Source organism: Leopardus geoffroyi, chromosome C1 (assembly GCF_018350155.1).
Source record: "Leopardus geoffroyi isolate Oge1 chromosome C1, O.geoffroyi_Oge1_pat1.0, whole genome shotgun sequence".
Taxonomy (NCBI): domain Eukaryota; kingdom Metazoa; phylum Chordata; class Mammalia; order Carnivora; family Felidae; genus Leopardus; species Leopardus geoffroyi.
This window is the reverse complement of record NC_059328.1, coordinates 85,540,363-85,556,204: the sequence shown is the minus strand read 5'-3', so window position 1 is coordinate 85,556,204 and position 15,842 is coordinate 85,540,363. Positions and strand designations below refer to the sequence as shown.

General features: G+C 39.0%; 1 protein-coding gene across 1 annotated transcript in view; it reads left to right on the top strand.

Annotated features, from left to right (window-relative positions):
* Window positions 1–11,685, top strand: part of DBT (dihydrolipoamide branched chain transacylase E2) — a 61,633-nt gene extending 49,948 nt beyond the window's left edge. The window contains exons 8-11 of the mRNA XM_045478412.1: window positions 3,348–3,425; window positions 5,165–5,356; window positions 5,511–5,582; window positions 9,988–11,685. Coding sequence (XP_045334368.1) covers window positions 3,348–3,425; window positions 5,165–5,356; window positions 5,511–5,582; window positions 9,988–10,155 — 510 coding nt within the window. The 3' untranslated portion in view covers window positions 10,156–11,685. The remainder of the gene's footprint in view (window positions 1–3,347; window positions 3,426–5,164; window positions 5,357–5,510; window positions 5,583–9,987) is intronic.
* Window positions 11,686–15,842: the final 4,157 nt, after the last annotated feature.

Sequence of the window (15,842 nt, the reverse complement as noted above, 5' to 3'; positions counted from 1 at the left end):
CTATTTACTAAGCATGCTTTATACATTATCTCTCTTAATTCTCAGAATACCCCTGACGTGTAAATATGGCTATATTCACTTTCTATTTAAGGAATTTAGGGTTCAGAGAAATCTAGAAGCCTGTCAAGGATATATGGAACTTATAAGTGGAGAAGCCAAGTTTTGGGTTCTGGTCTGTTTTACTCAAAAATGCATACTGGTATCTCTAATTCTAGTGTGGCTGGCTTCCCTCTAGCCCTTTCTCCATACTGTACCAAGACTGACCTTCCATAAATGAAATTACTGTAGTATTCCCCAGTTCTTTTCAGTGGTCTCCTTCATTGTTTTCAGGTTAGTTTCTAAACTCCTTCGTTTGGCATACAAATATTATTGCAGTCTCTACTGCCTACCTCTCCAGCCTTATCTCTCAGTCACTCCTGTTCTAATCATATTAAGCCTACATGGCTGCTGGACTATAAGACTTCACGTGAAATGCCCCCTCCTCCTTGATCAAATGCCTGCACATCCTAAATGCCAAATTTTGTTCAGGAATATCCTCCTCCAGAAGCCTTCTGTAGCTGTCACAGTTTGAGTTAAATACTCTTGTTTCTCATTGCAGTGTATCTCAGTGTATTGCACATGTTTGCTCTGTTTTCTCTTCACTGGATGCTGAGCTTCTTGGGGCAGAAACTGTTAATCTCCATTGTTTTAGCAACTACCCTAAACAACTAAGCGAATGCTCTATAAACATGCAATGTAATAGATGTCTATAAATGAGACATCTGGGTTATATTTTAGCTATAGAGTCATTTTTAGAGACACAGTAATTGAATCAGATGGATGAAATCACCCAAATTTTGTGCAAATGAGAAGAAAACAAGGCTACAGATTTTACATCAGCATTTAAGGGGTAGATACAAGTTGAGTTGGCAGAGACGGTGGAAGAAAGTGAGTGGAGTCAGTGGTATGACAACCAGGAAAGAGTCTCCTAGAAGTCAGTGTATCAACAGATCACCCCCAAATTTAGTACTTTGAAATAACATCCATTTATTACTTCTCATGAGTCCACAGAACCAGTCTGCTGATCTTGACAGATTTATTTCTTTGTCTACAGACAGCTAGTAGGTTGGCTAGGGGTGGGCTGGTGTAGGATGGCCTTGGCAGAAATAACTCATTTCTCCCCTCACGTGTTTCTTTTCCCCCCAGCATGCTAGCTTGCACGTGGTCTCATAGTACTGTCAGGGATGAAGAGAGGAAGCAGAAACGTCAAGCACGGTTCTAAGCTTTGCTGCATCAAGTTTGTTCTTATTTCATTGGCCAAAGCAAGTCACATGACTGAGCTCAGAGCAGTACCAGAGGGCATGGATACAAGAGGGGCTTGAACCATCGGGGCCATTTCTTCAGCTTCTCATACCAAGAGACAAGAAGGAAGTTGGGATGGGCGACACCTGGCTGCCTCAGTCAGTAGAGCATGTGACTCTTAATATTGGGGTCATGAGTTCAAGCCCCATGTTGATTGTGGAGATTACTTAAAAAATAAATAAATATAAAGCCCTTAAAAAAAAAAAAAAGTTAGGATGGGAACAGGCTATTGGAGTAGTAATGAAGAGGTCATGAGTAGCCTTACCCAGAACTGATTGAATAAAGTATTGTTGAGGTAGAAGCTTGATTCCAGTTAGTTGGTAAATGAATAGAAATTGAGGAAGACACTAAAAATATCTGGTAAAAAGCAGATAGAGCATAGGCACAGAGGGCAATTATAGTGCTTGTTTGGGGTGAAGAAAGATTCCATCTGCCCTCTCCCCTCCTAGAAAAACTGGAACAGATTTGTAGGCTGAGGGAAAGAGCTGGCAAATGGAGAGTTAAAAATAATGTGAGTGACACTGGTGATGTCTGTTTTGAAGCAAGCAGAGACCAACTTTTTAATATATTGAACTTCTTTTATTATTTTTCTTCATTGTTCCAATCTGAATGAAATATCTTTATTTTGAAAATAAAATTTAGTGTGCTTTGTTTTCAAACAACATTTTTTTCTGCCTATGTAAATTTCAGAACATTTGGAAAATACTACAATCTATTGTAGAAGGAAAAAATGACCTCGTATCCGTGAACACACACTTTGGTTTTTCTTTTACAAAATTTGGATTACATTCAAAATAGTGTTTTTATGTGTAACACTTTAACCTCAGTTATGGATTTTTATATAGAGAAGATTAAAGTTACAGTTGTCAAATCAAATGCTTAGTAAAACCTGCTTTAACTCTCTAGTTCAAGGAAATGATTTTTAAAAAATTTTTTTTGAATGTTTACTTATTTTTGATAGAGACAGAGCATGAGCGGGGGAGGGGCAGAGAGAGAGGGAGACACAGAATCCGAAGCAGGCTCCAGGCTCTGAGCTGTCAGCACAGAGCCCAATGCGGGGCTTGAACTCACGAGCCGTGAGATCATGACCTGAGCCGAAGTCGGACGCTCAACCGACTGAGCCACCCAGGCGCCCCAAGGAAATGATTTTTTTTGTTTCCTGACATGACTACTGACCTACAGACAAAAATAACACTTAACACAGTACATATAAAGCACTCTTAATTGGACTAAAGAGGGCTGGATTTTAAGGACAGTTTTAAGCATTTTTTATTTTCCTATTTTTAAAATTGAATACAAGGCATGACAACCAAATGCAATGTGTGAACTTTGATTAGATCCTGGATGGGCAGAGAAACAGATACAGAAAACATTTAGCAGACTGTTAGGAAAACTTGAATATGGACAGAAGAGGAACGTTACAAAGTAAGAAGAGGAAAAAAAAGGAAAAAAGATTAAGGGAGAAGAAGGCAGAGGAGGGAGAGTTTGGGAAGGTGAACTCTAAAGTAAATGTTCACACCAGCTCTGCCCTTCACTAGGCCAAAGACACCTATTGGAACACGAGCATGGTCGGTGCCCTTGGAAACGCTTATCACTTGTTCTTTCTCCACAGGGAAACAGGTTACTACCTTTTTGTGTTTTAATTCAGTGTTTTGAACTACAAGTTTACTTCTCATGGAAGATTCTATGTGCAAGTGAGGAAATCACATAGAATTTAGATATTTTCTATGGTACTTTGGTTGATCTGTATAGTCATTTTGAAAATCTTGATGTTTACAGCTGCTTGACAATGTTATCTTTTATTCTTAAGTGATTAGGGTGACCTAGTTGCACGCCTGCTTGGAGGTAACATGGGGAGTAATATACCTAGATACATATAGACTTGAAATTAAGCTCAGTGTAATTAAGCATCATTAACTAAAGCTCCCTCCCTCCCTCACACCTCTTACTGCTTCCAGTTTCCTGAGTAAAAAGTACTAATGTTGCATTCTCTTTCTGTTAAACAGGCTGCTTCCTTGGGACTACTACAGTTTCCTATCCTTAATGCTTCTGTGGATGAAAACTGCCAGAACATAACATATAAGGTTGGCTATGTGTTCTGGCAAGTTCTTGCAAATACAGAAAATAGTGCAGATGTACTTGTAGGTTAGAAAATCCTTTGTACCTCAAACAGCGGGGTTTTTTTAGACTAGAATTAAAGGTATGAGATAAAATATTAAACCGAAGTATAATTTGTTACTATTGTTAATGATTTTATTTGTTAATAATGATACTGTTCAGATATATGGAGTACCATTTTTAAGCCCCTTTGGTTTATCGCTTAAAATAATAGAAATAAATGGCTGTCAAGCAATGGATTATGTTAACCATTGTGCATATCCTCCCCTCAAAGGAATAACCTCTCTCAAAATGGAGTTCCTGCAGTTTTTTTTTTTTTTTTTTAATTTTTTTTTTTTTTTTTCAACGTTTATTTATTTTTGGGACAGAGAGAGACAGAGCATGAACGGGGGAGGGGCAGAGAGAGAGGGAGACACAGAATCGGAAACAGGCTCCAGGCTCTGAGCCATCAGCCCAGAGCCCGACGCGGGGCTCGAACTCACGGACCGCGAGATCGTGACCTGGCTGAAGTCGGACGCTTAACCGACTGCGCCACCCAGGCGCCCCAAGTTCCTGCAGTTTTTAAAACCAGAATAATTTAACCAGAAATAGGAAAAGTAATGAAAGTATGGATTCCACTTGAGTGAACTCTTCTGTTTGGACTGAAGATTTATTGAAACTGAGAACACTTTTTGGGATGCTGATCCTTATTTATATTTCTTATTAGAAAGTGAGCTTAGATATTTTAGCTGGTCGGATTTAAAATCTTCCCATATAGGGGCGCCTGGGTGGCGCAGTCGGTTAAGCGTCCGACTTCAACCAGGTCACGATCTCGCGGTCCGTGAGTTCGAACCCCGTGTCAGGCTCTGGGCTGATAGCTCAGACCCTGGAGCCTGTTTCCGATTCTGTGTCTCCCTCTCTCTCTGCCCTTCCCCCGTTCATGCTCTGTCTCTCTCTGTCCCAAAAGTAAAATAAACGTTGAAGAAAAAAAAATAATAATAAAAAAATAAAATAAAATCTTCCCATACAATATGATTCATACATATGATTAATACAATCTCCTGATTAAGTATATACTTGTTGCAAAAAATATTCAGACAAGAAGGTAACCATCTTTACCTTCAATCCTATGACCCTAAAATAACTTACTGTTTGTGTGGAGACATGCATCCTTCCAGGATTTTACTTTCACATACTTAAAAAAAATCATATGTGGTTATACATATTGTGTTTTTAACTTAAAGGTTTTAAACTTATTCCTTTCTCATTTAATATATAATGGACATCATTACATGTCAATAAACATAATTTTGTTATTTGTTTAACCAGTGGCTTATTATTGATAAACATTTTGATTGTTTGCAGTTTCTCAGACTTAGTCTGAACTCAATATCCCTGTGTATCTCTATATACTTCTATATTTATCTCCTAAACACAAAGTTTTATAAATGTTGGTACATATTGATAAATATTCCCGAGAAAATCTTATATACCCCCCAGCTTATATATCCACTAGTAATGTATAGAAATAGCCTGTTGCCCTATATTCTTACCAATAAAAATTTATCTTTTAGAAAAAAATCCTTTAAAAATCCTTTAAAAATTATTTAAATCATCACCAATCTGGTAGAAACAGTTTTTGGCAGTTGTTTTTATAAGATAGTGAAGGTTGTTCCTTTCTTTTCTGTTAACTTATGAAAAGGCTTACTCTATAATTTTTTTTTAGGCGTCTCACAACATTGGGATAGCAATGGATACTGAGCAGGGGTTGATTGTCCCTAATGTGAAAAACGTTCAGATCTGCTCTATATTTGAGATCGCCACTGAGTTGAACCGCCTTCAGAAATTGGGCTCTGCAGGTCAGCTCAGTACCACTGACCTTACAGGAGGAACATTTACCCTTTCCAACATCGGATCAGTGAGTAATAGGAATGTTCAAATTCATAAACCATAACTTAAGGTTTCTGATCATATATTCAATGAAAAATACAATATTGCATTTGCCATTTGTTCCCCAAAAGCTTACTTTTTCTACTTTTCCTTTTTACTTTTCTTTTCTTTTTTTTGTTCAGATTGGTGGGACTTATGCCAAACCAGTGATACTGCCACCCGAAGTAGCAATTGGGGCTCTCGGATCCATCAAGGTGTGTTTATCAACTAACTGGCAAAAGAGTCTTAGCAAATTGGGAGCGTAAACGCAACAGAGTGACATTTCAGCAGTTTTTCCCTTGCTTTGTAGGTTTGAGTATAACATTTGGCTCAGTAGGCCAGTTATTTCTTCCTAAGAGGTAGGCCTGCAATTCTAGTGTCTGCCTCTGTGTATAACATGGTGGTGATCTGCATTGTTCTGTATGGATCAACCATCGTGGTTTATGCCAGGCACTGATGTCAGTCATCATGGATAACCACAAATATAGCCAATATACTTCTATCAAAAATTTTTATTTCCGAATACCAAAGATAATAGTAGGCCAGTACAAATTATTATTTATAGCACAGTGAGACACCATTTAGAGAATTTTTCTCAAACTTCGCTCTGTTCAAGAATCGTTGAGAGTACTAGTTAAAAATGCAGTATTCTTGGGGCACCTGGGTGATTCAGTCGGTTAAGCGTCTTGGCTCTTGGTTTTGGCTCAGGTCGTGATCTCATGGTTTGTGGGTTCGAGCCCCATATCAGGCTCTGCACTGGCAGGGTGGAGCCCACTTGGGATTCTCTCTCCCTCCCTGTCTCTCTCTCTCTCTCTTTCTCACTCTCCCAAAATAAATAAACTTCAAAAAAAAAAAAAAATTGCAGTATTCTTAGCCTTGGGGATCGAGCTTCCAGAACTTAACATTTTAAATAAGAACCCAGGTGGTTCCAACATGAGTGACCTGTGGCCATGTTTTAGGAGACACTGACCTAGAATAAGGGTTGCAATGATTCTTAACCTTGGCTGTGTGGGGACCTTGGGAAAAAAATGCCTAAGCTCACCCTATACCAACTGAATCACAATTGGGGGGTGTAGCAGATAGGGCTTGGGCATCCCTATTAACTCAGTGTTGAGAACCACCAGAGTTAAAAGAAGTAAGCCCCTGGATTCCATCTCAGTACCACCATTATTAAATGTCGTCACCACATTGACTATGATTTTGGTCTTCATGCTTTCAGAAGAATCTTTTTTCTTTATGTTTATGATGCTTCCATACTGAGTATCTCTGGGACTTATCTTTCATGAGTTTATTACTTTTGTGTTGGCATCCAAGCCTCCACAGATACTTTCATTCAGCCTTTTTTTTTTAATGTTTGTTTATTTTGAGAGAGAGAGAGAGTGTGTGTGTGTGTGAGAGAGAGAGAGAGAGAGAGAGAGAGAGAGGTAAGGGTAGAGAGAGAATCCCAAGCAGATTCCGCACTGTCAGTGCAGAGCCCAACGTGGGGCTCGATCTAATGAACTGTGAGATGATGACCTGAGCTGAAATCAAGATTTGGACATTTAACCAACTGAGCCACCCAAGCACCCCTGCTTAGAGTCTTTTAATACAACAAAATGTTACTTATCTGAATGGAAGGCTTTGAAGCAGAGACAAAATGTAACTAGAGTTCCAAGCAACATAAATATGAACCTTGCCCTCATCAGATCAATAATTTTTCAGTGTTAAGCATTCTCTTCCAAAAACAGAATATAAAGCCTCTGTAATTGCACTTCCAATATTTTAAAACTTTTTTTAACGTTCACTTATTTTGAGAGAGAGAAAGAACAAGAGAGCACATGAGCTGAGGAGGAGCAAAGAGAGAGAGAGAGAGAGAGATGGAGAGAGAGGGAGAGAGAGAGGGAGAGGGAGAGAGAGAGAATCTGAAGCAGGCTCCATCCTGCCAGCACAGAGCCCGACATGGGGCTGGATCCTACAAACTGTGAGATCCTGACCTCAGCCAAAATCAAGAGTCGAACGCTTAACCTACTGAGCCTCCCGGGTGTCCCTCATTCAGCCTTTGATTTGCTTTCTTACAGATAATACCTCAGCTACTACGTTACTCCTTTTTCCTAGCATCTACTCTCCCTTCTAGCATAGAGAGGAGATAGGGAGAGAGATCTAGAAACACATAGTGAGACTCTGTTCTTTACAAATCAGGAGTGTCTCTGAATATAATTTCCCTGTCACCCATTCTCCACCCAGCAAGAATTCAGCATTTGAATCTCACAGAATTCTGACTTCCTACAGTTTCCAAGCCATCATACCTATCTGAGAAAGTTTTGTTTTTCTTTTTCCTTAAAGATAAGATGTATTTTCTTCTGGATTGTGTGTGTGTGTGTGTGTGTGTGTGTGTGTAATTATGGTAAAATCTACAAAACATAAGTTTACCATTTTAATGTGTACAGTTCAGTGGCATTAGGTACATTCATGTGTTTACAACCATCACCACCATCCATCTCCTGAAGTTTTTCCTTGGCCCAACAAACTCTGCTTGTGTACATCACTTTTTGTTTATCTGTTCATCTCTAATGAGTATTTGAGTTGTTTTCTTTTTTTGGCTATTGTGAATAGTGCGGCTATGAACATTGGCGTGCAGATATCTGTTCAATAGGTGTGTTTTTACCAAATCATTGTTACCCATGATTTCATCAAGCTATGAAGAATAGTTCTTGGAGTATAAGTCTTCTAATATTTGTTGGGTAGGAACAGTGTGTCTCTAATCCCTTTCTTTCATAGAGTCATCTCTCCTTTGTCATTTTCTGTTTTCACTATAAATTTTGAACTTCTTGTTGCCAAAAAGTCTAAGTTACGAAAACCCCCACATAACTCAGTTCTCTGTCCTTGTCTTCCCTGACCTATTGGCTGCACCTGAGTTAACTGAGCCATCCCACTTCCTTGGAAAACATCTTTCACTGTGACTTTGCAGAATACCTTGCTATTGTGGCTTTCCTTCTGTCTACTGCTTATTCCCTCTGAGGCTCCTTTGCTGAAACTTCCTTATCTCCCAAGGAAGATTTTGATTCTCTCTTTAAGCTGTGGGCTATTCCTGGGCTCCCTTCTGGCCGTTTTCTTTATCTGATCCCATCTTATGGCTTTAAGCGCCATTTATATACTGATGACACTCAAGTTTATATCTCTCCTTTGATCTGGAAATTCATATATCCTGGTTGGATATCTAATTAGGCATCTTGAATTTCCTGTTCCTTTCCTCACCACCCCCCACCCTCAAACTTACTCCTCCTGAAGTTTTCCCCTTTCAGTAAATGACCATTCTGCCCAGAAACCTCCAATAACTTCTCATCTCACTTAGATCAGAGCCAAAGTAGCTGCAGTGGCCTATATGGCCTTCCACTGGTGCTACACAGTGTGATCAGGTACCCATGTGAGGCCATGAATGTTGTATCCAGACTGTGGATACAGAAAGGGAGAGTAGGGCTTAGATGCAGTACAGAAAGGGAGAGTAGGGCTTAGATGCTTTCACAGCAGTTTGACAGGTGATTTTTGGTGTATTGAATCTAATACAAGAAGTTAGGGCTTGCGTTTTATATATCTTTTAAAATTTTCTTTTAGTAATTTACTTTTAATATATTTTTTTAAAAATAGCTTGCAATGGATTAGAAATTTAATTTAATTTTATTTTATTTTATTTTATTTATTTTTGAGAGAGAGACCGAGAGTATGAGTCGGGGAAGGGTAGAGAAAGAGGGAGACACAGAATCCGAAGCAGGCTCCAGGCTCTGAGCTGTCAGCACAGAGCCCGATGCAGGGTTCGAACCCATGAACCACAAAATCATGATCTGAGCCAGAGTTAGACACCCAACTAACTGAGCCACCCAGGTAAAGTCATTTACCAAAAACAGATTGAGAAGCATTGCCCTTGACAGTGTGCCCCACTTTCTTTCTGCTCCATCCATGACCTCATCTCCCACCTCTCACCCCTGCAACTTTGCTGTTCCTCTAACTGCAGCCACCCTGCCTACTTTGCTGTTCCTCTAACACTCCAAAGTCATGTTTCCCCTCTGTCTCTCTTTGAAGATACATCTGGCTTGTTTCCTTGCTGCCTTCAGTAAGGAAACGATGGTGAGGCTTTCCCTGCCCACCCTGTCAAACAAAAAATGTTGCCTACATCTAGCCACTGCCTACACTCTCTCCCCTTTCCACGTGGCTTTATTTTTTCTTTGTACTTTTCTCTAACATGCTATGTATTTTGCTTATTTATCTTAATTTTCTCCCTTTCTCCATACAATGTTAGCTCCAGGAAGGCTAGGATTGTTATTTGTTTTGTTCACTGGTTTAGCCCCAGAGTCAAGAAGAGTACCTGGCACATAGTAGCTGCTCAATAAATAACTGTTAAAAACAAATTGAAATCTGAGAAGAGATTTACTGTATATAAGGAAATTATACAGGAGACAGGAAGTACCTTGGAGAAACTGAAAAGCTTGAGGCAGGTACAGAGATGGGAAAAATTTTCAAGTCGTTGGGATGCCCCTTTCTTTTCTGTCGCAGGAAGGGGGGTTGCCTAATCTTTCACCATTGCTGTTGCTAGAGCTTGTACTTGGAGCAAGTGAAGTTTGACTCTGTTCTTTACCTTATTTCTAGGTCCTTCCCCGATTTAACGAGAAAGGAGAAGTGTTTAAGGCACAGATAATGAACGTGAGCTGGTCAGCTGATCACAGAATTATCGATGGTGCTACAATGTCACGCTTCTCTAATTTGTGGAAATCCTACTTAGAGAACCCAGCTTTTATGCTCCTAGATCTGAAATGAAGAGTATAAGGCGTCATTGAACTTTTTCAGCGTCCAAAGAACATGTAGAGCCTTGCTGCACAGCACACGTTCTTCGTCACAATTTGTATTATAAATGATTTGTATTGTGTGATTCAGGTTCCCAGGCACAATATTTATCTCTGTTCTGTTAGACATTTTACAGACAATGAATAACGGTGTAATAGTTCTCCCGGGGCTGTCACATTTTGTAGGTCATAGTGTGACTTCTTACTATGGTGCTGAGGTCTTTGTGTCCATGGACTGAAACTAGGAAGAACAACGAAATTAACGTTACTAAAAGACAGATTGCAATATCTGGTATTTACCCTATTTTTTTTTTCTTTTCCTCTTTTAATTTTAGATTGCCCCTTAATGAAACTTTTCAATTACACTTAGTTGGGAAATGGAATTTACACACAAAAGTATCTTTCATTTCCCCACAATAATGCTAACTGTTGTATAAAATAAGTGCAATTATACTTAAACTTTTAAGATATCCACGGTTATGTTGCTTTGTAGAGATTATCTGTAAATGTCTTGTTTATATAAACTAGTATCTTTTAAAGGAGAAAATTATAAGCTAATCTTAAAAATGCCCAATTATAGGGGTGCTTGGCTGGCTCAGTCAGAAAAGCATGTGACTCCTGATCTTGAGGTCATGAGTTCAAGCCCCACCTTGGGCATAGAGCTTATTTAAAAAAAAAAAAAAAAAATCCCAGTTATAGTTTTATAACCAGTAAGGCTATCAAAAGTGTTTGCTTAAAATGAATATTCTTTTAGAATTGGTAACTTTTTGGTGTGTTGTTAGGAAAAAAACCACCTCTGCAAACTTGCCTCATGGAAGAGAAGTGCTTTAAATGTAGCAGCCGCTGACATTGTCTTACATTTAGAAGTCCGTTGCCTTTTAACTATTTTTTATCTTTCTTGTCTTCAGCTAAAACATAGAATAGAATAAGAAATTAAGATGTATTCCATTCTCCATATCCTAAGAAGGAATGTGCATAACAAGAGAGAGAAGAGTCTAATGAGTAATTATGGACATTAAAATAATGAATCTCATACAGAAATGAAAGTATCATAATGATCATTTTGTAAGAGGCCCACTTTAATCAGAAATAGCATCAAGGTGAATATAATCCAATGTTTTGATTTGCATTCAGAAATCCAGTTTGCTTCTAATGTTTTCTAATTGATTACTATATGTTCAAGTGAAATTTTGTGAGAAAAAAAAGTTGTTTTAAATCTGCTTGATTTTTTTCAAAATGAAAATGACCTGTAGATTAGAAAATAATGGATCAAATGAATGTTATTATTTTTTACATTTAAGTAGTACAAAGAGTCAAAAATAAAATCATCCACCATCATACCACTATTAACATTTTGATCAAGGTATCTGTATACATAGCTATTCTTTTTATAAAAATGAGATCATGCTTTATCTACTATTTTATAATTTGATTTTTTAATTTAACATTATATCACAAGTAACTTGACATGTCAATAAACAATTCTACATTATCATACTTTTAAGTGGCTGCATAATATTCTGTGTGTGTTTGTTAGACATTTGATATTAAACATCTACTGTATACTCAGCATGGTGCTAAGCACTGGGCATAGAATGCCTGCCCTCATGGTCCCTGCCTTCATTAGTTTACAGTCAAATAGAAGAGGCGGGTATTAAATAATTCTAAAAAGTAAAATATCATTACATGTCTAACTGGGGAGAAAAACAGGGTGCTATCAGGGTGTCTAATAAATGTTGCTAATCCTGTCTGGGAGGGTTATGGGAGGATGTACCATAATTTAACCAATTCCCTATTAATGGCATTTGCAGACTTTTAAATGACTAACCATATGATCAGTTGTCTCTTAAGGAAGATTCCCCAAATCTACAGTGGACAGTGCTCCTTGCATCCCATGATTATAACTATAACCTAGTCATATGGCCACACCTAGCTGCAAAGGAGACTGGGAAATGAGAAGGCATGTGCTTAGCTAAATATTTTGTTACTATGGGTGAAGGAGATAATGGATATTAGGGGATAATTGCTGTCTCTGCCACAGAAGATATTTTATCCATTTCTGGTTACAGAAGACCCTAAGATATATAACAATTTTTTAATGTCACATAGCCACTAATGTGCAAACTGACGCTCAACCCATGTGAATCCCCTTACGTCTTAACACAACTCTGACCAACTTGTCTGACTTAATCCAGTAACCAATAGGCAGTAGTATCGGGTTGAGACACTATCAAGTGAATTGCCTGACAAAGCCCAGATTTTACATTATCTTTCTCCAGGTCTTCTCTGAGCTTTCTCAGCAATTGAGAAAGTGGTTTCATTTCTTTTGTTTTCTTTTCTACTCTTGTCCCCTGGGACATGTCATAAGTACCATTATCAAAAAGGTCAAAGATTTGAGGGAGATAAAAATGCAGGGACTACTTGTTGCATTCCATTGTTCAAATTTCTCTCCTCTTCAGCCTGAACCTTTACTTTTAAAGCTTAACTGTCAGGACTTTCTCCACTATTAGTAGCAAAAGCCTAATTCTTACTAGGTTATGTTACAAAGGGAACTCGATTCATATAACTGAAATCCTCAGGGGCATCGGTTTCAGGTATGGCTGGATCCAGGGACTTAATAAATTCCAGACTCTCTCTGTTTTGCTGTCCCTGTCTGCCTCTGTCTCTGTCATCTCTGTCTCGTCACTCTGTAACTATTGGATCTTTTTTGCCTCATGTTGACCTCATTCTCAGGTCAAGCTGTCCCAGTGTGTTGACAAAGATGCCTACAAGTACCCAGACTTACATTCCTCAGAACTCACATTGTTTCCAGTTAAAATCTCAAGGGAAGTTTAGATTGGTCTGGCTTGGTTCACGCCCATTAATGTGGGCAGGGGAGTATAATGGCCTGATTGGCCAGGCTTGGATCTTAACGGTCACCTTTGGAGCCTGGAAGTCAGTCAGCCCCAATGCACATGGACTAATAAGAAAGGAGATCTGGAAGAACATCTGGGCAGATTAAAAAATAAAAGTCAACCAAATAAAGTGAGATATTGCCCTCCCACTCCACCTCATATTAAATAATGAATGTTTTCTTTTTTCTTATGTTTATTTTTGAGAGACAGAGACAAGTGGGGAAGAAACAGAGAGAGAGGGAGACACAGAATCCGAAGCAGGCTCCAGGCTCTGAGCTTTCAGCACAGAGCCCAACGTGGGGCTCGAACTCACAAGCTGTGAGATAATGACCTGAGCTGAAGTCTGATGCCACCCAGGCACCCCAATAATGAATGTTTTCTAAGAGATCTCTTTAAGACCATGGGTACAGAGGAAGTTGAAGAGGTAGAATAGGGAGTAAGAGGTAAATACAGAAGATAATATTAAACTATTGGTTGTGATTCCAAGATTTTTCAATATCTCCAAGAAAGAATATTTGTATTTTCTTCCTAGTTTTAGTAACAAGAAGTAATGTGATTCTCAAATATCAAATGATGCGGTGTTGACAATTCATCCGATGTCAAAATATCAATCACTAGCTTCAGTATTTTCTATTCATCTTTCTTGAAAATTTTGCATGCTAATCTATTCACTAGCTTTGATGTTTTACGCTTATACTGGTATATTAATTATGGCAGAAGGAAAAAGTTTAAGTTATGTTTTCCAAGTCCATTGCTATGAAAAAAACAAGATTAACAGGATGCTATGGCTTACCATAGGGATATCTATCAAGAGAAAAAGAAGATATGCATTCCAGTGTACCTGACATCCTATGAGAGATCATGGTCTCCAGGTTAAACTGATTCCTTCCAGATTCTTCAGCAAATGCCTCAAGTCATTCTTCACAGTACCTGTGCCAAGTCTCTTCCCTCATTTAAGCACCTACACAAATGGCTCCCCAGCCCTGTTGTACCCAGCAGACAGCTCCTCCTTCTGTCTTCAGAGAACACAAAGTGATTCAACCCAAGGTTCTGTCATTTCTCCCCTTTTCACCTCAAAATCTCTATATTCTCACACTTTCCCTTTGTTTTCCTTTTGGAGGACGATGTGATTCTCTCTCAGCAAAACCCACACTTCCTACTCTCTATTTTAATTCCATTTCTTCCTCCTGATCCTTGTTTTATGTTTAATCCCATGGGCCCATTTTGATCTTTTAGTCTCTTCCTTACATCTAGAACTGTACCAGATGCACGTCTCCAGCACACTAGTTAAGATTCATTTCCAGTTCCTCATGGAGAAGTTATTGGAGACTGATCCCAGAACTCTCAGCAAATTTAATTTTTTTTCTTGTTGATAAATGTATCAGGGTAATGTCGTATGTCTATAAACCTGTTTCCTTTTCTTTTTGGGCACACGGTTAAATATTTTCCAGCCTAGCCTGCAGTTACGTAGGGCCATGTGATTTATTTCTAGCCATTGGAGAAGGTAAAGTGATGTAACCATTTCTAAATGTGGCCCATAGAACCTCCCAAGAGATCCTCTGTACTCCCTCTCTTTCCTCTCCACAGCAACCTTGAGGACTTTATGTTGAAGATGGCAGCCACACAAGATGGAAGAAACAAGCATCTCCAAATGACTAGGTGGTGATAAAGCCTCCCCACCACCACACCCCAGTACTGATTGGTTTGCATGTGATACAGGTAAAATAACTTGTATTGTTTGAAGACACTGGTATTTTCAGATTAATCTTTTACTTTAGGTAGTAATAACCCTAACTCTGAGCTTTCCAATGCAATAGTTACTAGCGACATGTGGCTCTTCACACTTAAATTTCAATTAATTATTGTGGCTATTGAGCAATTGAAATGTGGCTAGTATAACTGGGAAGCTGAATTTTAACTTTATTTCATTTGAATTAATTGAAATTTAAATGCGAAGAGCCATATGTGGCTAGTGTGCACCATATTGGACATTACAGACATCGAATATTTCCATTACCATAGAAAATGCTATTGAATCGTGCTGCCCTAATAAATATATGGAGAGAACTGTTCTTACTTTTTTTTTTTAAGTTTATTATTTTGGGACAGAGAGAGAAGGTGCACACTTGTGAGGAGCAGAGAGAAAGGGAGAGAGAGAGAATCCCAAGCAGGCTTCAGAGTCAGCTCAGAGCCTGACGTGGGGCTCAAACCCACAACTGTGAGATCATGACCTGAGCTGAAATCAAGAGTCAGACACCCAACCTACTGAGCCACCCAGGTGCCCCGAACTGTTCTTATTTTTAAAATAATCCCCTCCCCCAAGAAATTCTCTATTTCTCTAAAGCCAAAGTCCCTCTACCTAAGAGAAGGCTCAAAACACTCCGTTCTCACATTGTTAGCTTTACCTGTACCTGCCTCTGCATGAACACACTCCTGTCTTGTTCCTTCTTGCCTTTGCCTAACTTTTAGAATGGATGGTCTTGAACTCCTTGTGATCTGGCTTCCTTCCCAGCTGCTCACCTGTAATCACAGTGTGTTCGGCAAAAGGTTTGGCCACACCTGTCTCCCAGATGTCTCCTAAATAGTTCTCTCTACCCCCATCACTCTCCTGAGCTCTAGGCACTCATTTTCACTCTTTCGTGTCTCAAGGTCATCACGTGTTTCAGAGAGACCAGGTCAACTCTGAATTATTTACGCCAAACCCTGAGGTGACTCATGTTATCATTGTTATCCCCACAAAATTACCACAGCTCTTTTCCGTTCCAGA